The 26,101-nt window shown below is 39.3% G+C and overlaps 1 protein-coding gene across 3 annotated transcripts in view; it reads right to left on the reverse strand.

The window, feature by feature from the left end:
• RABGAP1L (RAB GTPase activating protein 1 like) overlaps positions 1–26,101 on the reverse strand; it is a 245,443-nt gene that overhangs the window by 97,354 nt on the left and 121,988 nt on the right. For all 3 annotated transcript variants that reach the window (XM_014874694.2, XM_088170378.1, XM_088170379.1), the window contains 4 exons: positions 18,725–18,838; positions 9,808–9,882; positions 7,109–7,234; positions 5,579–5,722 (listed from right to left, as the gene is read on the reverse strand). In XM_014874694.2, the coding sequence (XP_014730180.2) occupies positions 5,579–5,722; positions 7,109–7,234; positions 9,808–9,882; positions 18,725–18,838 (459 nt within the window). The remainder of the gene's footprint in view (positions 1–5,578; positions 5,723–7,108; positions 7,235–9,807; positions 9,883–18,724; positions 18,839–26,101) is intronic.

The raw sequence follows: 26,101 nt of genomic DNA on the forward strand, positions 1-26,101 counted from the left end.
CACAAAATTTATCAACATCACCCAAAAGGTACCTTCTGTTCTCATAAATGATCTTGGATTGCAGACTGTTGTGAGACTGTTTTTCCTTTGCTCATGCTGAGCATTTATCATCAGCCTTGTTATTTTGAGGATAAACAAAGCAGCAGCCATGACTGGAAGATACATAAATTTTGGATGCTCACAGGAACAGCTGGACAACCTTGAGTCAACAGTTATGCTAAACCCTCTCCTAGAACCTCTCAGATTCCGTTCTCTATTAAAACACTCTTATCCTTGGTCCAAGCCTGAATTATTAGAAATTCTGTTAGAACATTTTGTGTCCCTGGTCCCCATGGCAATACAGAACATGGTACTACACACCTCCAGCATTTTTGCTGTTGACTGAATTTTACATGCAAGCACCTTATACTACTTGTAACCATCACTTTGAAAAGAACTTAAAATTGTTTATCTGTATAATCTGAATGTTTTAAACACACAAGCTTTAAGAAGTTCCTCATGCAGCACACACACAGTCAAATCCTACATCCCTCTTTCTTTCTTTTTATGTTAATTTCTGTTCTAGCACTGAAAAGTCCCCGTAGGAGATTACAGCTGTAGATATCAGATGAATTAGGCTAAAATTACTTTTCCTTTGGATATAAGTAACTCATTTAACCACAAAAAAGCCGAACATACAGGTCTAGTAACCCTGAGGTCATCTCCATTGCAGTCCTCCCACTTCTGCAACAAAAAAGATCATGATTGTTGACATGTCAACAGATCCTTGAATGCAGCAAACCAGCATTACCATTTTACATCCACATTCAAATTCTAGTCATCCATCTGAAAAGAAAACCAATTCTCCTTCTTCTAAATTAATTAAAAACTAATTATAGCAGTCTGGGAAAAAAAATCCTTTCCAGTCTTTTTAAATGAAACAGCAGTGGTTGATAAAGACTCCAGCTCTCCAGCAAGCCTGATGCAAAAGGATTGGGCAGGAGGAAAACACAGCCTAAATGCCAAAATTTATTTACCTGTATTCCTAAAATGAAAGCAAACAGACGCCTCCTGGCCATTTCCAACTAACACGTACGACATTGACTTTGCTCTGGTAAATATTACTGAAATAATGCAAACAGCTCCAGCACAGATCTATGTCTACTTAGAATTTAGGCCCAGGTTTTAATATGCTGTTACTGTAAGAGATTCTATTTCTAGCAAGTCTATTTTTCTGTTTTGCAAGATTTCTTAAAATATTCGTAACTTGAACGGTTAACAAATGTAGACAACATGGCAATAAAATTAAGTCCAGATAATTCAATTTGTCTTTCCCTATAGATCTACAGAAGATAAACAACTGTGCACAATCTTTGATTTAATTCACATTTCATCTCAGTGCAGATTTACAGAGGAAGTAGGCTTGTTCTTGACTCAGTTCCTGAGGAAGTTTAATAAATTGAAATGTTAATCTGTTCTTTCTCAACTCTGTTGAAGGCATCACAGAAGTATCTGACAGTGACAGATACAAAATAGCAGGCTATTATGGTCTCTGTTCCTCAGTCAGCACTAGCACACTGCTGACCAGCCCTGAGCGGTACCATACGGCGTTTCCTGGCACATCCATCCCCAGCAAGACACACACAAGACAGAAATCAAAGCTTCAGCATCAGTACCTGTAATTCTGCTCTGATTGTCAATGTTTCATTAGGAAGGAGTGCTCCCACTAACAATATCTCCACAATATAGTGTCACATTATTACTATCAGTAAGTGTTCACTTACTAGAACCGCATTGTTCACATTTTAAAAGGTTTTCTAAGACACCTATCAGCCTTCATTATAACAGAATATTTTACACAATATTCTGAAAGCAGCAGTTGATAAATAAAGGCCAAGGAGTGATGGTATTGTAGCTTTCAATTCCCCCTTCGTGCACCGTGCTATGCAGTCTTGTGAAAGGCATTTTCCCTTCTTTGCTATTAGCTATATCAGTAAACATTAAATAATTTCATATTCAAAACTGATAATCAGCTGCATCCCTTTGTATCCAGTCATGATCCAGTCAGAATGGCATCTTAGTAGTCAAATTGTTAGCTTAGTAGTTAAATTACATAGTCAGATTATGTATTATGACACTAAAACAACTATCTGCCAGCCCAGGAAGGACAGTATGCAGGAGAGGTTTTTGCATATTCATTAAAAGGACGGAAGTACCATCCTTAAGTATTTTATATCCCCCAAAACTGCACACAAAAATAGCCAGATCAACCTAAAATGGAGCTTAACCATAGTGTTTCAAAATTCTCATCTAATTCTGGAATGACAGCTTGAGCTCTGCACCTCCTTTCGTTTTGGCAGCACTGTATATATCACAAAAGGTTAAAGAATTTTCTTTTTTAAGCAAGAAAAAAATAATGAAAATTTTAAAAATGCTTACAGATTATCTGCCAATTGGTTTGGTTTGTTTTTCTCTTCTAAATGCCTACTGAAGGTCATTTATTTAGTGTTTTTAAAACAAATATTTTCATTTTAAATTGAGTAGTTTAAAATGCAAAACGAAGTGAAATATCAACTGTTTGATATTCTGCAGCCCAGCTGAGGTGCAGCTGTTGCACTGGGGACAGCTCTGAGTGACAAGAGCTTTACCTAGATGAAATGCTGTTTCTGAGGATGACTTTAAATAAATAATTTAAAATAGAACAAAAAGAGACAGCAAAACAGAGCAAGTTTGTGATGTGTTCAATAACATCATGTCATATTGACAGATAAGACTGACAAGGCCAAACACAACTCTGCATTTCATCAACAAGAATTTTCTTCAATGCAAACATAAATAGCAAAGGGGAAAAAAGGGGAAAAGAAAAATGAAACAGCTGTGACAGGCAGCTGAAAGGAACGTTGTAGAAAGATCTCTAGGCTCCAACCCACAGTTTGCTGTAATCACATTAAAACTTTCACCTGGATCAACAGGTTTGTGTTTTTATTACAAGCAGCTGAGCTTTATAAGATATACCACGGCACTGCGGTGGTGTACCTGCCTGGAAGCCCAAAATTATCTTCAAGCTTCTGTCACAGGGAAGAAAAAGAATTCCAAAGTATTTCATTTCTACATGGGGATGGGTGACACATTCTGCCCCAGAATTATTCAGGCAATATTCTACGACCACTGGAAATTGAAGGGTTTATTCACATCTTCAACAGTCTGGTGACAACAGTTACACAGAAGCCATGGCAAATCCCAAATTTGTGCGAATTTACATAAAACTGCTCTGAAGCAATACTTCATGGGAGAAGGACGAGAAGACCTTGACTGTAGTGACACTGACTTTGATGGGATTTAAAAAAATTCTCCATAAAACTTAATTCCCATCACAACTTTAGCTCCTTTTTCATAGTTATACTTCTGCCCAGGAGTTCCATCCTCAGCTAGTGCCACTGTTCCACAGTGCAGGAGGGGAAGGAAATGTGCCTCCCTTGTTAGTTGGGAAATTACAGCACTTCCAACAGGTATTTTTCCTCTCTGGATTGAAAGCTGAGTATCTGTAATTGAAAGTGAAATCTGTAAGATTTCTCTCTTCCAGCCATAATCAAAAATCAAAAACCCAAGCCAATCCAAAGCCTCCTGCTTGACACGGAATCACTGAATGGTTGGGGTTGGAAGGGATCTCTAGAGACCAGCTGTTCCCAGACACAAATTGTTCACCCATAATTCAATATTTTCAAGGCAACCAGAGAGGCTCCCTTAAAATTATTAGTTGGCAGGATGCACTCAGCAAGGATTTTAAACGGTTTTCTTCCACTAATTTTTTCTTTCCTGTAACAGTTGCATAGAATGTGAACATTTTGTAACCACAGACAGGACAAGGATGTGGGGAAATCTTAAGTCAGGAACTTGAAGGTTATTTAAAATTCACCTGTATCTATGACAAATTAAGGAAAAGGCTGGAAGCTTGTTTTTAAAAACTTAAGACAATTCACTTCCAAGGCTTCTTGCTTTTCTGTGGATTTTTTCTGCAGAATATGTTTCAGTGTTAGCAGCTGCCACTTTTTTCTTCTTCCAGTTGCCAGAATTACTAGCATGCTGGTTGTTCAGAGATAAAGGAAGGAACAATTTATGCAGAAAAAACTATGTTTTGATTTCCCCCATAACTCCTTCCAGAGGCTGACTGGACAGACAACTTCAATCCTCTGTCAAGAAATGGCTTCTTCCTGCTTCTGCCTGTGGCCATATGCCTAAAGAATTAACTTGCTGTCTACAAAGAGGGCCAACTAGATTTTTATTTTTTTATGACTAACCTATGCCCCTCCCACAAATTCTCACAATTGCCTGTTACTTGAGAGTGGTTGACTCCTGAATGTTAGGAGCAATTTTCTGATAGCCCACACTGGTGCCTCAGGACGTTGTCTCCACACTGCCCCACTCTTTCTCAAGATGTCTGCATGTATCTTCTCACTAGAAATAAATTTTCTTACTCTTCCTGGTTTATTTTTAGCTGTAGTAAAAGAGGCTTCTTTAGCTGTGTGTGATTACCCTCCACAAACACTACAATGTTTCCCTTTCCCTCACATGTTCTAATGTTGCACTCTTACTTTCGCCTTGGATTTCACCTTGGATTCTCCTTGGATTTTCACCTTCTTTCCCACCATAATTGCTTCAGATACACTGAGATAAATATTGCTAATATTACCCTACCTTGCTTTGATAACTGAGCATCAATATGCAGAATGAGAAATATCTCAAGGACTGATTCCTACCAAGGCAGGTGCAGCAAGCCTGAAGATTCTCAGACAAAATACTTCACAATAAAAATTAACAAAATGAACTAGAGTCAACAGTGTTTCATACTCATGAAGCCTTCACCTTTAAAATTATCAAATATTTAATCTATCTATTAATTTTCATGTTTGTGACCCCTTAAATTTTGAAAGGAAATCAGTGACAGGTTTAAAAGCAGGTGTAATGCCATAGATGCTCAGACTTCCCATCTACCAAAGAAAAGACTAATATTTTACCAAAATAAATATTCTAGATTATCAATCTATTCTGACTGGCTTTTAAAAGAAAGTGTAGATATATCTATAGCATAAACACACACCATTTTGTTTCTGGAGTAGGATGTTCCTAGTTGGAATAGCAGGGGGAAAAAAAACAAAAGGAAGGAGCATCCTTCATTTGTGTGTTTGGCCTCTCTCACTCTTTGTTTAGTATCAGGCCACCAAAGCAACATGCACCACCATTTCTATCTGTGGGCACTCTGAATCAGGCCACTTGGAGAGCTTTCCTTACTAGGGGTCTTCAAGAAATTACAATTCCTAACTCTGAATAATCTTTTAACAAATTAAATGAAAAACACGTGTGTGCATCGCATATTCTTAATTAGACCCCTTAGCAAAAAATGAGGCAATCCACAGTTCTAATATTTAAACCAACCAGTGTTTCACTGAACATCTTCTTTTCACTATAACCATGGTTTATACGTAACTTAGTTACACACATTTTAAAATTAAGCAGTAAAGGACTTCAACAAAACAAAATAAAACAAGAAGAAACATTGATGGACTAGAGGAATGAATTTCAGATTCCTTTTTTTTTTTACCTCACAAAGTAGTAAGTCAATGATGTGGAAGACCATGCAGAGTGGAAACTTGGCAGTAAAAAGAGTGAGGAACCACTGGGATGCATACATGTGAGCTTCCAAATTGAGGTCTGAGAAATGGCTGTGCAAGTCTGGTAACTGCTCCTGGAACAAAGGAAAAAAAAATTGATTTTTTTCAATATTACTCATTAATTTGAGTTCTTCATCCATACTTCCAGCAAGGACCAGGGCTGCTAAATACCAAAAGACACAATAAAATGAAAGTCTGGCTTCTCTTGGGCAATGATGTTTCTTGATAAATTTCAATGCCAAGGCTGGTTACAGTTTTTAGTAAGATATCCACAGTGAATTCGAGCACAGTATCAAAGAACACACTGAGACTATACGAAGAAATTACAGAATCTTCAGCAGTTGAAAGGCAGAGCATTTGTAAAATCTATGTCATGGTGTATGTTTTTAAGTTATTCTTTTGCTGTGTCTTGCTATAAATGCTTCTGCCACAAAAAGCAGTGGCTAATGGAACCAGATCACTTTGCAGAGCTTGAAAGCAACAGAGTTCACAACTCCATCGGACCATTTCTCTAACTAGGAGCACATTCAAGCAACACAAAATAAGCAGAGAAACTGAACCACGATGACACGGTCATTTAATAAAGTATCTTTGTTAAGAGTATATTTGTTAATAAAATCTGTTTTGTTCATTATCAAAAATCTTTGTGGACATATGTAAATATTGAGAAGATCATATGCTGAAGTATCACATTAATTAGTATGCAATTCCACTCCAAGTTTGAAACATGCACAATTTGACATCTGAAAAAATATCATTAAATTAAAAATAGTCTGTTTTGTTTGTTTTCAGTATACCTCACAGAGGTACCTACGGTTATCTGTGAGAAATGACTTCAGCAAGCAGCTTTTCACTGTGCCAACAGAAGGGCAGAATTTAACGAACTGTAATTTCTTATTAGTCAGAATAACAATGTATAATATTTGCAGCCCTTCGGTTATGCTAAACTGCTCAATGAAGTAATTCCACCTGAAAAATGAGCAGAGTCTCTGAAGAGACAGTAAAACCTGCCCAGTGGTCCACACTTGATTGCTATTTCATAAGCATCAGGATGTCCTGATTTGCCTGACCTCTTAACACCCACATAGTTCATGGAAAGCAGGACACTGATGGAGGCAGTCCAAAGGATATACTGGCCTCAACAGCACAGAGACATTCTCTCTAAGCAACATCAGAAATAGAGAGGGAACAAGCAAACGGGGAGTAAATACCTGTTCTGTTTGGATACAAAGATTAGCTGCAGCAGTGGTATATCAGAGACAAAAGGAACTAGAAACAAATCTGACTCATTATACTTGAATTCAGCTATTAAATTTCCCTGCTTTGCTTTACCCCACCTCTATAAGGAGAGGGGATTTCATTGTCCAATAGCTTTTGGAAGCAAAGCACTAATCTCTTCTTCACACCAGTATTTCCATTTATGAAGCAAATCAAAGGAGAATCTGTTACTCTGGCCCCACCTGCATTAACTTCTCCAGCTGGAAAAATTTGCAATGGAGATCTTCAAAGTTATTTCTGTAGAGGTCTCTCAAGCCGTAGTCATACATTATTTTCACAAATACACAGAATGCCTGCTCCTCTGGCATCTGTTTGGAAAAAAACACAAAAATAAGGTTAATAATGGAGCTAAGGCTGTACATGCCTTACACAGCCACACACACTTAAACACCTTATGCACAATGAATTCAGAACCAGGGATGTATTAAAATTTTCAGCTAAGTACTGTGGATGCCAAATTAACCAGCTAAAATCTCAGTGGGACTATTCTCCTTGATGAGCACCGGGACTGGGCTCTGTAAGGCCTTCTTTGAAGAAAATGTGGGATCATATCACAGGTTAGTGTACATCTACATCCCTACAGCAGCACAACTGTCAGTAGCATTCTTCTTGTCAAATAGGTATGAGAAAAACTAGTACACAACTCTCAAGCACATAAAAACAATTTAAAAATAAAAGAATGACAACAAAATAAAAAGGCAACAACTAATGACAGTGAAGTCTACTGAGAGATACTTGGTTAAATGGGAAAATTTCAGGAGAACTAAGGTACAACCAACCTCTAGTGAGAACAATGCTCATCCGCTTTCATCCAAACCTCAGGACATCAAACTCTGAAGTCAAGTTTCCCCCAACCCCATCTACTAACATGCTGATTTTTTCAGAAGCCCTACATCCAAAATCTCTATTCCATTCTGACCAAAATTTCTCATCCATCTGTGGTTTGGAAGGTGGTACTAACACAAGCTGTCTGAGTCACTCTACACTTCTATTTGTTAGCTTGAGCCCACTGAATTCTGAATTGGTGGGAAGCCCTGTGTCACTAAACCTCCACATCATCTTCTCCTGTGCCTTTAGGTAACACAATAATGACAGGCACAAACAGAACCCAAATCAACCTTTCCATCACATTAAAAATGTACTTTATTTTGGAAGCACCAGATTGTAACAAATGAAAATAATTACTGAGAATCAAGAACAACTCTCGACCTTTTGATGTATTCACTCATTTGGCCTACTTATCAGCTTCTTATCAAATATCAGCTACAGCTAAAAGCTCAGCATTTTCTTCAGAGAGAATTTTAGGCTCTTGGTATTTCCCTTCAGGGTTTCATGATTAGGACCATGGACAGTTTCATTTTCATTTTCGGACATCATAAAGGAAAGTAACTGGTTAGCACACAGTATTACCAGATTGGCTGATGCCTATCAGTCTGGGCTTGATTACACAAGACAAATTATTGTGAATTTCAAAGCTCTCAATCACAATTTTATCTGGATGGAATGATCCTGACTGACAGCATATAAAAGCCACAGACAAAGTAAAGGGAAAAAATAATTTTATCCTGACCAAAAGAGTCATTGAGACTCCTTGCTTTCCCCTTCTCTAAGCATTTTAATATCCTCTGAAAAAAATCAAATGTTATAAAGGGCATATTAAATGAGTGTAATTTCCATTTAGCATTCCCGGTGTACAGGGCAACTTCTTTCAGTTCCAGAAACACTAAAAATGAGTCGATTCTTTGTAGTAATGACAACACAGAACTAAGGTAGAGAAGCTGAGGTATTACTCAAATGTTAAGAATGTGACACCCACACATTTCTAAACAACTCTAGTATTGAAAATGGCTCCTTTTTCCAGTGGAACTTCAAAATCCTGCTTTGGGTAAAGAAAATTAATTGCAAAATAACTTAGATAAGCTAGATTACAGTATATATTAGACTGCAATAATGGGACTAACTCAGGTTTATTCTTAAAAGATCTAAAGCTTCTTTGCAACACTGTCGCTGTGTATAATGTTTCTCAAGACTTCAAGGACTCACAGTTCTCAATAGGAATTACAACTTAAACTAATCTGAATTTGCGCTCCAAATACCCCAGGAAGTGCATGTGTAACATACATAACATCAGCAGCTGTCTCAAACCCACACTTTAAAAGGTATTTCAATCCTGACTGATAATTTACTAATTAAAACCTGAGAGCAAAAGCAGGCAAGAGCTTGAATAAGAATTGTGGTTGAGCTTTGGGGTGGCTTATTCAGATAGACTTTATCTCAATAAATACACTATTTGAATCTGCTGCTTTTCCATGGAGACATCAGATGTAAAGCATCTTGCACCTATAAAAACTGTGTATTTATTTATCTATTTCTGGATATACACCCATGTGTTTATAAAGGAAGCAACAGATCAAATTGTGCAGTTTTTGATTACAGGCTAAAATATCAAGGTTAAAAATCAGCTTTCCCTCAGAAGACATTATAAAATATTCCTAGGAGAAAAAAATTTCAAAAAAATTAGTGACTACGTGCTTTGATGAGCTGCTCTGAGAATGTCTCGCCGAGTTAAATTCCCCATAAACATAAAGGGAGCTCACTTAGGTGACAACTAAATTAACAGAAAAAATTGATATGTAACAAATCAGTTTCAGGTTTTCACACAGAAGTACTTGAAAATTTAACAGATTTCTCCCAGATAAAGGAAATCTGCATTCATGAAGATAGAAGCCATTAATCTTTATGGCTAAAAAGCAACAAGAGGAAAATTAATACTGGAAAATAAATAACAGTAAATATCTATCAAACTTGATTTTGATAAACAGCTGATTTTACAGCTACATTGGTTTCAAATATCAAAGCTTTCATATTGCAATAAACTCACATGAAGTAGAAGCACAGCTGCAAGGAAGGACTGTCCCTGGCAATAGCCAATGTCCTCATCATAGACAGAATAGGCCTAGAAAAAGAGAAGTCAAACTGTATTTAAAATGCATACAGGCATCACCAAACTGTGTTCTCATCAATGAGCTTTTCAGGACACTTCCTTCCAGTCTCTGAAGGGGCCTACAAGGAAGTTGAAGAAATACATTCCATCCGGAACTAGAGTGACAGGACAAGTGGCTTCCCATGGACAGAGGGCAGGGTTAAATGGGATATTGGGATTAAAGTCCTCCCTGTGAGGGTGGTGAGGCCCTGGCACAGAGTGCCCAGAGAAGCTGTGGCTATCCCTGGTTCCCTGGCAGTGTCCCAGGCCAGGCTGGACAGGGCTTGGAGCAGCTTGGGACAGTGGAAGGTGTCCCTGACCATGGCAGGGGGTGGAATGAGATGAACTTTAATGTCTCTTCCAGCCAAAGCCATTCCATGATTCTCTATGTAACACTACTCAGGCTAAAATCATATAGGGTTAAAACTTTAACCACTCTCATTCTTTCAGGGATTTTCTAAAAACACCCACAGGTCACTCTCAACCCTCCACAGATGCTCTAGTTCTAAATTATTATTTTTCAATCAGCCCGAAAAGAAATGGATGCAATTTCCCTTCACCTAAATCAAGTATAATTCTGCTCAGGTGAATAATGATAGAACTTTACCAATGCAACAAATATAACATGAAAATGAGGGTAGTTTGTGCTGTGGGGAAAGTAAATGTTTGTTTTTGGAAAAACAAGTTCTGACATTATTCAAGTACAGGACCTAAGGTTAGAAAAGTGCTGAGAACTACTCTAACCTGAAGATTTCATCAGAAACAGTTTTTCCATGCCCTTGTTATGCTGAAAAATGAACAAGACTTATTTTCCTATGGTATGTCAGACATGCTTTTTCTTACTCTTAAAAAATCCCCAAACTAAATGAACTAACCTTTCCTTCCCCTTTACTTTTCCAAGATGAGAAGACAGATACTGTTTTTAAAGAGCTGTCAGAAGATGTTAAGAATTTGTGGAAACTTGAGAAAGTCTAAGCAGCAGCAGGACTGACATCAGAGGAACAGACATCCTGAGAGAATAAGCAAGGTACTGAGGTTACAGCCAGGGAAAACCAAAGCAAAGGGCAGAACCTACAGATACCACCATAATATTGTATCATTAACTAACGGTCTAAGATTAACTATTTAAAATTTATGCTTCTAAGAAACTTTCATTTTCCACATGAAATATAAAAACAAGGCAAAATCCCAAATCCCCTATTTCCACTGCAGTCATTGTAACTTTATAATTTCAAGTGAATGGGATTTTTCCCATGAGCGCCTGTGACATGTCACAGTTTTTAACTTACTATTCTCCTAAGGTCTTGAGGAACTTCCAATTACAATTCCCCAGTTAACTGAGATCTTAAATATTCTCTGTCTCATAAATGGGATTTAATGAAGGTTCTGACTTGAAGCCTATTTTCATTCATTTTAACTAAATGAAGATCTCACATAATTGGGACATCTTTTTAATAGTTATCTGTATTTTGAAGAGAATTTATGCAGTTATTAGCACATCATCATTAGAAACTGAGTTCTTTGGAAGCAGAGTCTTCTCAAAGTCCATGACAGAGAACCACCTGCACATTGGGAACGGGAACCAAGAATCTAGGGCCAGGCAGAAACTCTTCTCCAAAATAATTAAGAGAGGAAAATCTCCCAAGATCAGAATCTTCTGTAGACAGAAAAATTCCAAGTATGTAGCATTCAAATGACAAAGGGAAAGATGGCTTAATTTTAAAACCTCAATTTGGGATTTCTGTAACTTCTGTCCATGAGTGCCAGCAGATATAAATAAGGAAGAGAAGAAGATGAGCCTCTCTATGATCTCTATGAAATGACCAGGGGAAGATACTCAGTCTTTAATACAGACATAGGTCTGTGCTGAAATCTGCTTTAGGAGACTTAAAAGACTTACATGGTGTCTGAAACTCAGACTGTCTCACGAAAACATTCATACTTTGATGCAGACTTTTCACCCAACAAGGTATTTTATTATATGCTCAGTTGCTAAATAATTTTAGTAACAGTACAATTTAAAACTCCATGCCTAAATTTATTATAAGACTAGCAGTCTGAAAGTAATAATATTCCTATGGGTGCAGCATTGAGTATGTGTCACATTATAGAAGGATTTTCTGCCTTAACTGAAAACCAAATTGTTAAACATTAGTTACTCGTTTGTGGAATATCAGGAAAAGGCACGTGGCTATTATACAATATGCCTCTGCCAGAGCTGGGACAGCTGAATGAAGAAATCTTCACCTTCAATCAAACAGGCCCCCAAACAGACCATTCCCAGCATTCAGGATTCCAAAGTTGACCTTCCCACTGGTACAGGCTCAGCAGAAACCCCGTGTGTAAGAACAGTGCTGCTGAGCACAGATGCATAGAGAAGGATCTTTATTAAATTGTAATGGAAGAAGACAAGGTAACACTAAAAATCCTTTGAATGAAACAAGACAATATTTACTAGCACTGCTCCTTCAACCCAGGAGCAAAGAAAATAAACAACTAAAAATAGATGAAAAATAATTTGTAACTGATTGTGTTTATCCTATAATTGGCCTCAGCTTACTGAGAAACACTAACATCAACTCTGAATCTTGGGGAAGTAATTGAACCATTTTCTGAAAAACACTGTGAAAAACATCGCGTCTGTTTTCCCAGTCTGCTCAGTGTGAACATCCACTGAGCTCACCTGATTGATTTTCCTGCACCACGCTCCCTTTTCCGCATTAAAGTCACAATGGTTGTTTGTTGAATATGAGTTACTTCAACAAGAAAATTAGGGAAAACACATTTCATGTTAAATTCAACATTGCACACATTCCAGAGAGCTGAGAGGATTAATTCTGCCAGGTGCTCTGATTCTCTGGAGCATGGAGCTGTAAGTATGTAAAGAGCATGGAAGCAGGCACTGAGCACTGTTCAGTTATGTATTGCAATACTGAGGTGAGCTCTTTAAACAGAGCTAGAATTTGCAGAGTATTTAAACAAAAAGCAGGCAAGAAGCAGCCGTTTTCCCAAAGATTCCCCAAAATTTGCTCTGCGAAAATCCAACTTCAGTGGTGCCCTCAAGTGAAATCTCCAGTCTAGAATCTGAAACTCTTTTCATTCCTTATCACCACTGTCAGTCATGAAGTTTATTTTTAGGTACTTTGCCACATAAATGTTCTGCAACAGAAAAAGTTTCCATCTTTGCTGATTTCCTACTGTTCTGAAGAGGAGATAAAACAGTTGGAACAAAACCAGGCAGACCTGTTAAAATGAGGCAGTGAGCTTTTAATGATTTTCCTTTTTATCTGACAACTCAGGTCATCTCTCACTTCAGTGGAGAATGAAGAAAATGCTCTTCAGCTTTCTGCCCTCTCACTTGAGAGCAAACTCTTCCCAGCCATAGTCAATAATCCCATTCTTCAAACTTCTTGCTTTCACATTAGAAGAAAGGCCTAAGTACCCAGCACTTCTGGTAAAAGTTATTCTAAGTAATACAAAGCTGCCACTTTATTACTTTCAACACAGGTTATTACTTTTCATTCCCAATGGAATGACTTTAAGTTTATAAGAAAATTAAGTTTAAGTTTATAAGCAAATTAATTAGCCTTTAACAATATTTCTTGAAAACCCACACACTGGAGAAAACAGTTTATTAATCATAAACTCAAGGTCCAGTCAGACTCAAACAGACATCTGTCACAACCACATTAATTTAAGAAAACCATGCGATGATGAAGGAAAAGTTACCACCTGGAAACCTCCCCAGAAGGTGTGTCTGATCTCAATACTGGGAAGTAGGTATAAACCCCTCAGTGTAATCAGTAAATTTATTAATAATTCCATGTTGAAGACTGGATATGGCTGTTCTACCAGAAAGCAGTACTTCCCAAATCCTTCTTTGAACCAATGAGCACACAAAAGAATGAGAGAGTTATTAAGATGTGGGGGGTTGAATTGTTCTCCTTTCTTTCTGTGGAATTTCTCCCATTGTTATGCTAAGTATTTGTGGCTACACCTTAGTAGCAATAGTTTTCTCTTGCAGGGGGGTGGGGGATAGGGGGACACCGGAAAAGGAAAGGTGGAACAGGGGTCTGGAGGAGGCTCTCGCTCTCTCGCTTGGCTTGTGGGGCGGGAGGATGGCCCGTGCTCGGATCTGGCATCTCTCCTGCCATCCCAGCGCCGAGATCCACGCTCCCTGCCGTTGGACATCGCTCTGCTGTTCTCCCACCTCACCCTACTATCTCCGGACACTCTGCTGAGCACCACGACCGACACCGTGAGGGGGAGTGGCTCCCCCATCCCTCTCACCCCTGGGCCGCCGCCATCACTCCAGCCCTCTTCAACTGGGGACCTGCCCTGCCCACGGCGCCAGTAACTGAGCGCAGGGAGACGGCCTGCGGCCAAAAGGGACTGGAACTGAGTTATACTGTTCTGTTGTCAATTTTTATAGCTGTTGTTGTTTCTGCTGTTTGCCTTGTTAGATATCAGTAAAGAACTGTTATTCCTATCCCCATATCTTCTGCCTGAAAGCCTCTGATTTGAAACTATAATAATTGGAAGGGAGGGGGTTGCACTCTGCATCTCAGAAAAAGGGGTTCTTGCCTTTCCTTAGCAAATACTTGTCTTTCAAACCAAGACATAAAATTACCAGGATTTTTATAAACCCTTCAACAAAATCCCTACCCAAAGGCTTTTTAAGGAACTGAGCTGCTATAGAACATCCCCTTACACACACAAATAATTGATTAAGGAGAGAAAGCAAAAGGTAGGAATAAACAGTTCTAACCCAGAGGGTGAAGGTGAGGTCACTCACAGAACCCTGCAGAAAGACGTGCTGCAAATATTCACAAACCTTAAAGAACACATAAAAATAGCACAGTAACAAAGACTAATGAGACAAAGCTGTTTGGAGCAGGGAATTGAAAAGTGACTGCAAAGCTGCTATGCAGAACATGTTCTATCAAGAGAAAGGGACCAAGTGACAGAGGTCATTCAACTCTAGGTAAATACAAAATGCTTCACAGAAGAGCAGTCCTCAACTTGATGGCCACTCAAAAAGGTTTCTGATCAAAGATCACAGAACCCAGAATGGTTTGGTTGGAAAGGACCCTAAAGCTCATCCAATTCCACCCCCTGTCACGGGCATGGACACCTTCCACTATCCCAGCTTGCTCCAAGCCCCATCCAACCTGACCTTGGACACTTCCAGAGATGCAGGGATGGAGCAGTCACAGCTTCTCTGGGCAACATGTGCCAGGGCCTCACTGCCCTCACAGGAAAAGAATTTCTTCCCAATATCCCTTCCAACCCTGCTCTCTGGCAGCTTGAAGCCATTCCCCCTTGTCCTGCCACTCCAGGCCCTTTTTCAAAGTGCCTCTTCAGCTCTTTTGGAGCCCCTGAAGGCACTGGGAGGGAGTCTAAGGCCTCCCTGGAGCCTTCTCTTCTTGCATTTTAAAAAATTGGGATTATGTTACCCCATCTTCACTCAGTGGACCTTCAAAGGATGCCCATGACCTCAAATATGATGGACAGTGGCTTAGCAACATCATCTGCCAGTTCCCTCAGGACCCACAGATGCACCTTATCAGATTCCGTGGCCTTTCAGGCTCCTTGGATCGTCTCAAACCAGATCTTCTCCTATACTGGTGTCCTAGGGTGATGTTATGGTGTTTCTATCTCCAATCGTGTGTCCTGATTATGTTTGGTATTATGTCCTGTGCTTCCAGGACTGAGTCTGAGAGTGAAGCTTTGTTTTGTCTTGTTATCAGCCGGCTCACCTCCCCCATGGTCTATGTTTAGGAGAGGTTTTAGCTCGGCTTGCTTGCTTGCTTGCCTGCTTGCTTGCCTGCTTGCTTGCCTGCTTGCTTGCTTCTGCCTTTTTCTTTCCTTCGCTTTGCCCTTGCTTTTTGCTTATTAGTTAGTTCAGCTAGGCAGTCCAACTTTTTCCCTGGACTGTTTTCTCTTCCACCCCGTCCCCTCCCTCTCCTGGATACCATCTGAACGGACGGGGACCTGGGAACCCCAAGAAACACCGGGAGGCTACACTTTGTCACCTGCAGCAGTCATCCCCAGCGCCAGAGACTGATAACTGCGCGACCACTCGCCAGAGAGACTGAACTTGTCATCCCTTCAGAACGGTGAAAGAGTTTTTTGTCAGCTGGTGTTGTTTTTTTCCCTGTGCTGGGGAGTGTCTTGCTTGTTAAATAAACAGGTTTTTTCTCCCACTCTTCTCCAAGGAAATTCTTCCCGAACCCGGTGGGGTGGGGGGGGGGAGGAGTCGTGGGGTTTGCTGTCTGGGGGCTCCTCCTGGAGGTTTTCCCCCAAATTTGGCCGAAACCAGGACAACTGGGCAGTTTTTCATTCTCCCCTTCCCAGCCTTTGCCTTCTGTGGCCTTAGCAGTGATGTTTGAGCACTTGCCAGTGAAAACAGAGGCAAAAAAGTCATCGAGTATCTCAGCCTTGTCCATGTCTTGAGTTAAGCAGGTTTGCCCTTTCCTTCTGGTGGGGGCCCACATTTTCTCTAATCTTAGTTTTATCACAGATGTACCCATAGAATATTTTCTTGTCACTCTTCACATCTGTGGCCAGATTTAATTCTATCAGGGCTTTAGTTTCTCAAACCTGATCCCTGTCTGTTTGGACAATTTCTCTATATTCCTACCAGACTACCTGCCCTTGCTTCCACCTTTTGTAGGCTTCCTTTTGCAGTTGAGTTTGTCAGGAGCACCTTGTTCATCCATACAGGCCTCCAAGTGTTTTTCCCTGACTTTGTCAAGGATGCACCACTTCTTAGTTTCAAGATCCTTCAAGAGAAGAGAACTAACAGCTACAGCAACTTTCTCTGCAGGAGAAATAGAGATCTTGAGAACAAGGAAAGCTTCTCAGATTTAGAAAACCTGAATTCTTTACATTTCCTACAGAAAGGAAACAAACCAGGAAGGTCTGAGATCTGTGCCCCTCTGAAACTGCCTGCTGGACAGATAATTCCTCTAAGTTGCTTCCAGTTCAGACAGATTCACTCCTTTATTGTTCTTTATTAAACAAAATAGACTGAGATACACCTTGATGAAGAAGAATTTTTCTTTTCGAAGAATGTTCCCAAATTCTTTCACCATCTTCACAGAACTTTAGATTCTTTCCAATGTAGAATAGTTGTCCTTAATTCTGGACACTGTAACTAAAAGCAGCTGCAGCAGCTGCAAAACACTGAGTTGCTCAAGTCAAACTGTTCCTCCACAAGGTTCATCCATCTCCACATCCTTTACACCTCATTATTTACCATCCCCTTTTTCTCTGTGTCACCAAGATATCTTCATGAGAAAGGACTTCCTGGTTTCTTTCAGGTGACTTACCAGAGTACAGGGAATGAACAAGGGATATTCATAATACTTTAACTGAAATCATTTATTCTGTGCTTGTTTAGGAACCTGCTGGCCAGTCTTTAACTCCTTAATGTGTATCTTGTTCATGCTCTAACTTGTCCAGTATTTACACATTCTTAGTGTTGCAGGCTACAGGAGCTACAGAATTTCAATCAGAACACCTTCCCCAATGAAACCTATACTTTTGGGTTTTTGTGTTAGCTTGTCATGATGTATTTTCAGTAAACTCTGAGGTCTTTATTATAACATACTTCTCACATTTAATTCTTGAAAAACTGAATTATTCCATCATTTTTCACTTAACTGATATCAAAGTGGAAAGCCCACAATTACCTGCAATGTTATTCTTTTCATAGACTGGCACAGGAATTGTTTCATGTAGCCCTCTAGAGCCCTCCAAGATTAGGGAGAAATCACTACCATTAATTGGTTCATAGTTCTCTCTGCTCCCTAATTTTGTACTTTTTTAAAATGTGAATTACTCACAATACTGAATTCTAGCACCTAAGCAGCTATATTTTAACAGTCATCCAAATTATTTTTTGAATAGGAGTTTGCATCACCACAGAATTTATCTTGAGAACAGGAGTATGTATCATCATACCCCAAAGGCTGAATACTTTTTTCTGCTTGCTATGACAACTCCATCATTTCTAGTAATCAGCAGGAGGTGGAAACAGCAACAAGGAAGAGGAAGGAAAAGGGAAATGGCTTTGTCTAAGGCAATCATTCATTCTACATGAACAGAATGAATTCTACATTATATAATATTCTACACAATATTATACATTAATTTCATTAATTTTAGAAAAAAAAGGTGAAACAAAATCTGTCTGCCAAAACCACAGCAAAATCTACAACTGCCAGGCAGAAAAGTACCTGTTTGGCTGGAATATTTCACCTTCTGGATCTCTCTCAAACAACAGAAGTCTGTCTGTACAAGATGAACAAATCTATTGATTTAGTACCTCAACTTTCCCATGTGTAAATTGGAAAACTTGGGAGTGTTTTTCATCGGAGGTGATCTGGCAGCTCTGAGTGAAAAGCTCTGCTCACACACTGCTTGTGGAATGGTCAGCAAACTTGTTCTCCAGGTAATTATCTACAGACATTCTTGATTAACCACACAGCAGAGCTTGCTCTGAGGGTTTGTTTCTCTTCCTCTGCAAATCTCTCCACTCAGAGCAGAAAAGGTTCTCCTACACCACTCCCTCTGAAGAGGAGCTCTCACCTCAGCAAGGCCAGCTTGAGCCTCTTCTCACCTGCACCTTAGAAGGTATCAAATGCAAAGTCGTAAAAGGTAATGAAGAAACACCAAGTCTCCACATGCAATCTAAATAAAGCTTTAAAATCTTATTGATTAACAACTTGGAGCAGAACAGGCTTATGAGGGCAAAAGAAAGTCACACAAAATATGGAACATGGTTTAAAATTCAGAGTACTGACTGTACCTTACAGATTTTGTACAGAGATTCCTGACCATCTCCTTCTGTATCCTTAAAATAATCATGTGCTGGATATGTACGATGGATATCTCGTTTGATGACACTCTCTTGAGCAGAATCCTGAAAAAAAAAAAAAAGAGAAAAATCCTGACACGTTAACCTATTAACAGTATAATTAAACATAACATAATAGAAAATTCCATGTGTACTCAACATTGATACACTGGATAAGTGCTTTACTGATTTCTCCAAAAGTGCTTTGAGAAGAAACTGAAAATCCTTTGTAGTCTCTTATGCAGTTATAGTTTTACAGTTTAACAAGAGCAACATGGCATGTTTTCCATCCTGCAGGCTTAAGGTTCAGCTTTAGAACTCCGAGGAAACTACCAGTTGTTTAATTGTTGGTATGTTTTTACCACAGATCATATACTTACTGCATTGCTGCGGCAGTAAAAAAACAACACAAAAAATAAGGCTATCTCTGTCTTGCAAGCTTAAAGCTACTGATTTGAAATGTTGTACGCATGAAACTACCATAAAAAGTGTTAATTAAGATGGGAATCACTGCAAACAGACCTAACAAACACCATTGTGTGGATAAGGATGTTGAAATAAAATGTCAGAGCTGGAACTACAACAGTTAGTTATCTTCAGGTTCCAGTTAGCTCTACTTTTAAGATGGCAAATATCAAATGGTGCTTTTCTCCATTACTTTTGTAAGCCTAAAGGAAAAACCAACAAAATCTTCTCCTGTAACTTGGAATATAAATCCCTTACAAATAACTTTTATATTGAAAACAGAATATTTCTGTTACAGAAAAACTTCTAAACTCACAGATTGTGTCTTGTTAAGCAGGATTCTCCATTTAAAAGCTTATTTACGCTTCCTGGAGTCAGCAACTAGGCAATCTTACAAATTTCAGTGGTTTTCTAATTCCATAAGGTCTCTACACTGAGCCTGTGCCACACAGTAATGCAGCTTCCTGGTAGGCTTAGCTGGAAGTCTACAGCAATTCACAACTCCAGTTCCCTTTTGGATGCATCTGTAGCCAATACACTCCAAGGAATCATCCCAGGATAGATGTGCCTGCCCCAGAGATGAAAGCCCACCGCTGCATTTCTCCATTCCCTTCAATGGCAGCTAAGGAAATGGGTGCAAGAAGCTTAAACATCACTTTGTGTTGTCTCCCTAAAGTTGACGGCTTCTCTGAATCTTGGCGATCATTAATTTATCCCCTTACAATATTCAAATGTTCAATGATCTCAGCTGTGGCTTTCCCTTTGTCTGACTTTAATACCTCTAGTACCAGAAAGCAGCATGATCTGTATTTTGTGAAGTCACAAAACCCCAGAATGGTTTGGTTGGAAAGGACCCTGAAGCTCATCCAATTCCACCCCCTGTCACGGGCATGGACACCTTCCACTATCCCAGCTTGCTCCAAGCCCCATCCAACCTGACCTTGGACACTTCCAGAGATGCAGGGATGGAGCAGTCACAGCTTCTCTGGGCAACATGTGCCAGGGCCTCACTGCCCTCACAGGAAAAGAATTTCTTCCCAATATCCCATCTAACCCTGCCCTCTGGCAGTGGGAAGCTATTCCCCGTGTCCTATCACTTTTCCTAAGTCCTCCTCCAGCCCTTTTGGAGCCCCTGTAGGCGCTGGGAGGGGGTCTAAGATCTCCCTTGATCCTTCTCTTCTCCAGGCGGAACACCCCTGGCTCTCTCATCCATCCTCTCCTCATAGGCGAGCTGTTCCAGCCCTCTAAAATGCCAGGCACGTTTTTATATGCTATGAAAGGAAAGGTTACAAAGAAAGGTGATGTTTTTATTATGCCAACTGGTACCACTGAAGAAAATAAACATTTTGATGCTTTTGCTGTATTATCATGATTAGTCTCAGGACATCTAAGCACCATGCAACCATCAGCAACCAAAACTAACCACACTATCTGAATCACAAGCAAAAAAATACAGACTAATGACAAAAAATTTATAACAAGCAGTTACCTAATCAGACTTCTTTAATGATTATTTTCACTTATATGGCTTCCAAATACCAGAGGGGCTGGATAACTGCAATCTGCCTCCCAGATTTATCTGACCATTCAGTTAAATTGTGAGAAAATGCCTGAAACAGCATTTAAGATCTACTAGCAAAGTTACAGAATCTATTATAGAAATCTATTACATGCATTTTTCAGCATGAACTTGAGAAGAACCAGGGAAAGTTTCAGGAAGACCACCATATCCAGCACACACAAGGTTTTCCAGTCAAGCTGAGACATTGTGCCTGTCTCGTACTTCTCTTGTCTTGACTGGGGAAGGCGATGTGTAACTGAGCACATGGAAGCTGACAAGGAGAATGCCCAAGGCAGGGCCAAAAACATTTGTGTAAAGGCCCAAATGCACATGAACTTTTACTGAGTTAAAGGAGCCTGAAGCAGTCTTCATTCAGCCCTATTAACAAAAGATTTAAAAACCTATGAAATGAAATGGGCCCAAAATAAGATTTACATGCAAAGACTGGAGAATTAACTCCTTCTCAATAGACAATTTCTCTCTGAAATATGATAAATCTATAAAGGAAGAAAACCAAGTAATTAGTCTAGAGAGAAGATCAGTGTAAAACTGCTTCTTAAAATGCATCAAAAATACTTAAGTTTCTATGTTTTTTCCAGGTTGAGTTTGTAGATAGCACTGTTCTCAGGTACCAAAGCACATGAGTTTACAGACACCTTCATTTAGGTTTTCAGACAATTTTTATTCTTCTGAAAATTATGATTAGTTAGTTTATTAGTTAGGAAAAAAAGGTGAGATAGCTATCAAGGCATTCAGGGTTCTAATGCTCTTACTTCTCAAATTCATTTCAGTGCTGCCAATTCAGAGAAAATATTCTACCAAGGAAAATAATTATCTTCATATGTCAATGCTATGACAGCTGCCATGCTACTGAACAAGCTCTGCCTCGAGTTGTCTCTCTTCTAAAACAGCTGAATTTCTGCAATGGAGCAAGTGTACTGGAATGCTGACTCCTTGACACTCCTGCCATTTCCAGCTATCAAGAAGCTGTTGAATACAGGCAGTTGATGTGAGAAGGCAGATCAACACAGAAATAAAACAAAGAGAACAGAAAACTCTTTATATTGAATAAATATTAGAAGAAAATCAGGGATACATAAGCAACCACAATAAAAAAATACAGGGCAATCTTTATGCATGCACTTCAGGAATTGTTTTTTAATTAAGAACATCTCACACACACGCCAAAAAGAATTTCTACTCATTTGTCACAAGTGGAGCCACTGTCGTCATGAATTACAATTAGGGAGCAGAAGAGATTCCTAGAGGCAGAGCCTTGTTTATTTTGTTCCAAGAAATGGAGAATAAGCATTGTATCAGTCAGAAGAATTTATAAAGAAAATAAAATCTCTTGGGGCGTAACATCTCAATGCTGTGTTGAGACTCAATACTTGTCCCACTTTTGCCCAAAATTACTTTCATGAAAACAGGTACATCCCTAATGAAAAAAAATGCAAGAAGTGCTCAGCTGAGTTTTCCTTACTGTACTGCCTGCATTACAACTTCTGATTCAATATGGAGAGATGTAGAATTTCAGTTGCAATTAAAGGAATTCAAGAGTTTAATGTGACTACTGAATAAATAATAAATCGGATAACAGGTGCCTCAAATCTGGCATTCAAACGGAGTACTTCTGACCTCAATCTCCTTGTGCTCCATTTCCCTGGTTAATAGTAATTCCCCATCTCAGTGATTATGAAAATCAATTAACATCTGAAGCACTGAAATACTGTAGTGATGAGTCCTGCAGAAATGCCAAATAGGAGAATAATAACTCCAGCCTCAAATCCTGATCTGAATGCTGCCTAGTAAGGCACAGGATTACACAAAGCAAAAACAGTAAGGGGAAAGAAAAAAAATAAAGCAGCTCATTATATATGCACTATTCCTTGTGTACACAACCAGGCAGAGATCCCAGGAAGAAAACAACTCAAAACAAAAGAACTACATGGGATCAAGAATATACCATTATGTGTATGAGTAGGCAATTTTCATGCTGTACTTCACTTCCAAAGGCTTATCTCTAACCTTAAACTCACTCAAGTTGGGTTTTACCACATGTTTACACACAGAAATATGATTTGTATTTTCTAGTGAAAGGTATCACTACCCACGGAAGGGGGTTGGAATGAGATGAGAGTTAAGGTCCCATTCAACCAAAACCAGTCTGGGATTCTCTGTGCTGGAGACTCAGTTCAAGTTCATCTGCTTGGCCCATTTAAAAGGTCTGCATCTCTGGTCAGGCTGAAAGAGCTGATTTTGCAGCACATTTGCCGGCTGTACTTCATCTTCTCACCAGCTGAAAAAAAGCTAGTTCCAGAGTAACAAGGAAAGTTAGAAGAGGGGAAAAAAAAATCAAAATGGGCTTTGGGCTTTCAACAACTAAAATCACCAAGCCCGGGAAATCTGGTGTGTCATGCTTCTTAAGGTTTAGATACTGAAACTTTTCTACGTGTTGTATGGAAAGTAAGAATTCCTAGGCAACACAGACATTCACCACTTGTTTAGCCAGGATGTGAAACATAGCTTCTGCTGATACCTGGAGTCAGAGGTAGCTTCAATAAACTGTCTCCTAACCCTGAAAAGCCATAAATTTAAACACTGACTTGCCAGCTGCATGTTGCTGACATTCAGTAGCCAAGTGTTTGCTGAAGGAAGAGATTTTTGGCATATTTTTTATTTTGTTCCTTAAAGTTCTCTATTGTTCTGTGCAGTTCCCCACACGTGCATGGGAATATGAACAATAACTTTAAGACCTCTAAAACACAATCACAGGCAAGAAATATAGAATACCCAAAAGTTATGAGGTCCATCAACTTGGGTTTGAAATGATCTGCAAAACTAGCACATAGCTCTGTTCCTTGTTGTTACTGATGCCCTACCAAATTCCTGCTTTCAGTGAAATCTGACAGCACATTGTGCCAACACATACACATCATCAATCCCTTTCCTCTCCTCATTTTACATACATATTTTAACCCTCCAAGTAGAATCTGTGATCCAAGAAAATCCCAGGTTCTCTACTAATTAGTATTTCGAAAAAAAAAATCTATAGCTCTTTCTTTTAAAGACATTTAAGAAAAGATGTCTGAATTATGTTCAGTTCTTCTGTAGTATTTTTGTAACACATACCTTGTTGTTCAGCTCCTGTCTATAAATAAGATTTAAAATCTATAAAAAAGATTTTCTTTCAATCAGCATCAGCTTTAATTCAACTAAGAGCATCTAACACTCCAAAAGTACTAATTAAAAGAGAAACAGAAACTGAGAAAAAACAGAGGATATTCTTTAGAGTACCTTTTTTAAAAAAAACCAAAAACAGTTACATATCAATATACTGAAAGTCAACATAGTATTTAGGTTAATTCAGTAAATACCCCGGTCAGCTGAAATTTGCAAATTCTGGCTCATTATCTGCTGTATTTATTACTCTTTGGACAAAACTGCTTTCCTCAAGCAGGAGGAACAGAAGACTTCCTGGTCACAGGGCCAGATCAATAGTTTGTATCTGAGCATCCCTGGCAGGTCACACCTGGAGTGAAATATAATATCAAAGTCTCTCTTCTCTCATCATGTGGATTACTAATATAACTCTGCCCAAAGGAAGTAAACAGCTTATTTTATCAAATTATGTCCTATTCTTCTCAAGCTGTGTTTGAGCAGGTAGTGGCCAAATCTTGAGAATTCCAAGACAGGATCCTCAGAAACTATCTATATGTCTCTTTGTAGGCCAGGTATACAAATTTACCTATAATTTCTAAATAGACTTCTCTAATTGTTAAAAAGCTAGTGGAATGGGACTCTGCTGCTTTTACATGCATTACTAGTGGGGCTGCACTAGCCAGAAGCTTGTTAGGAACTGTTGTATCACTCACGTAACTGCCAAGGAAATGGGAAATAATGCTCACATTGGAAGACTATCAAAGTATTTCATATAATCACAGAGGATCACTAAGATTGGAAGAGACCTTTAAGAAAGATCATTGAGTCCAAGTGACAACCCAGCATTGCTGTACTTACTCACCACTAAATCATGTCCTCAAGTGCTACATCCACACATTTCTTGAACGCTTTCAAGGATGGTGACTCCATCACTGCCCAGGGCAGTCGGTTCCAATACCTAATCATCCCTTCAGTGAAAAAAAAATCCCTTATATCTAATCTGAACCTGCTCTGGACCAACTTGAAGCCATTTCCTCTCATTCTGGCAGACAGTTTCTCTCAACACTTAAATCAATCTTAAAACTACTTGGGAGTAGGATGATTGTCACTGGTGGGGTTTTGGGGTCCCTTTGGGAGCCCTGAGACTGCTTTTGCAGCCCTCAGCAACTGAGCAAATTCCCGAGCCTTGCCCAAATAGAATTGTGGTTCGCAGTGAGCTCTCAGACCAGTGGGGAAAAGAGACCAGCATATGCAGAGAGGCACAAATCCATAGTTTATTCTATGAAGGCATCCTATCTAGCATATACCAACGGCTATTGTTTTACAGGGGTTTTTATAACTTTTGAGGGTTTTACAATTTGCACCAATTACCAAGAGAATTCTACTTTCTGACCAATCCCTGAGGGATTTTGCATTCAAAGCTGGCCTATGGATACTAAAAGAAAATGAACCACTAATATTGAAGATAGATAAGAGGGTCTTCCAAAGGGGGGAAGCTAAATTCCTTTTATATTCGTCATTTCACAAGCCATTTCTTATCTCTAAGCTATGATTTTCCAAGGAGCTTGTTCTGAGGATGCAGGAAAACTTTCTTTTGTGTTTTCTGCTCCCTCCACAGATGATGATGACATATTGACCACCTGTCCAGCACAAGGTTTTTTAGCCCTCTCAGAAGCTGCTGCTGCTAGCTTTTAGCTACAAGATACTGGACAAGGTAGACATGGGTGATGGAGAATGACAATTCCACGGTTCTTAAAGACTGTAGAAGGAAAACGAGGTCTGAGAATAATACTAATACTAATACCTATGTCAATACTATTTTGTAGGTAGCTTTAAAAAAGAAAGTGATGTGTTGTGACAACTGTCTTGAGAAGGAACTGCTGGAGCAAGTACAGAGGATGCCATGAAATTGATATGAGGACTAGGGCTTCTGCCCTATGGAGAAAGGCTAAGGAAGTTGTGGCTGTTCAGCCTGGCGAAGGGAAGGTTGTGTGGAGACCTCACGGCATGTTCCAGTATCTGAAGGGGCTACAAGGAAGTTGGAGAGGGACTCTGCAGCAGGAACTGAAGTGGCAGGACAAAGGGTAATGGCTTCACACTATCACAGGGCAGGTTAGACAGAATACTGAGAAGAAATTAAT

This window comes from Sturnus vulgaris, chromosome 9 (assembly GCF_052056855.1).
Source record: "Sturnus vulgaris isolate bStuVul1 chromosome 9, bStuVul1.hap1, whole genome shotgun sequence".
NCBI lineage: Eukaryota > Metazoa > Chordata > Aves > Passeriformes > Sturnidae > Sturnus > Sturnus vulgaris.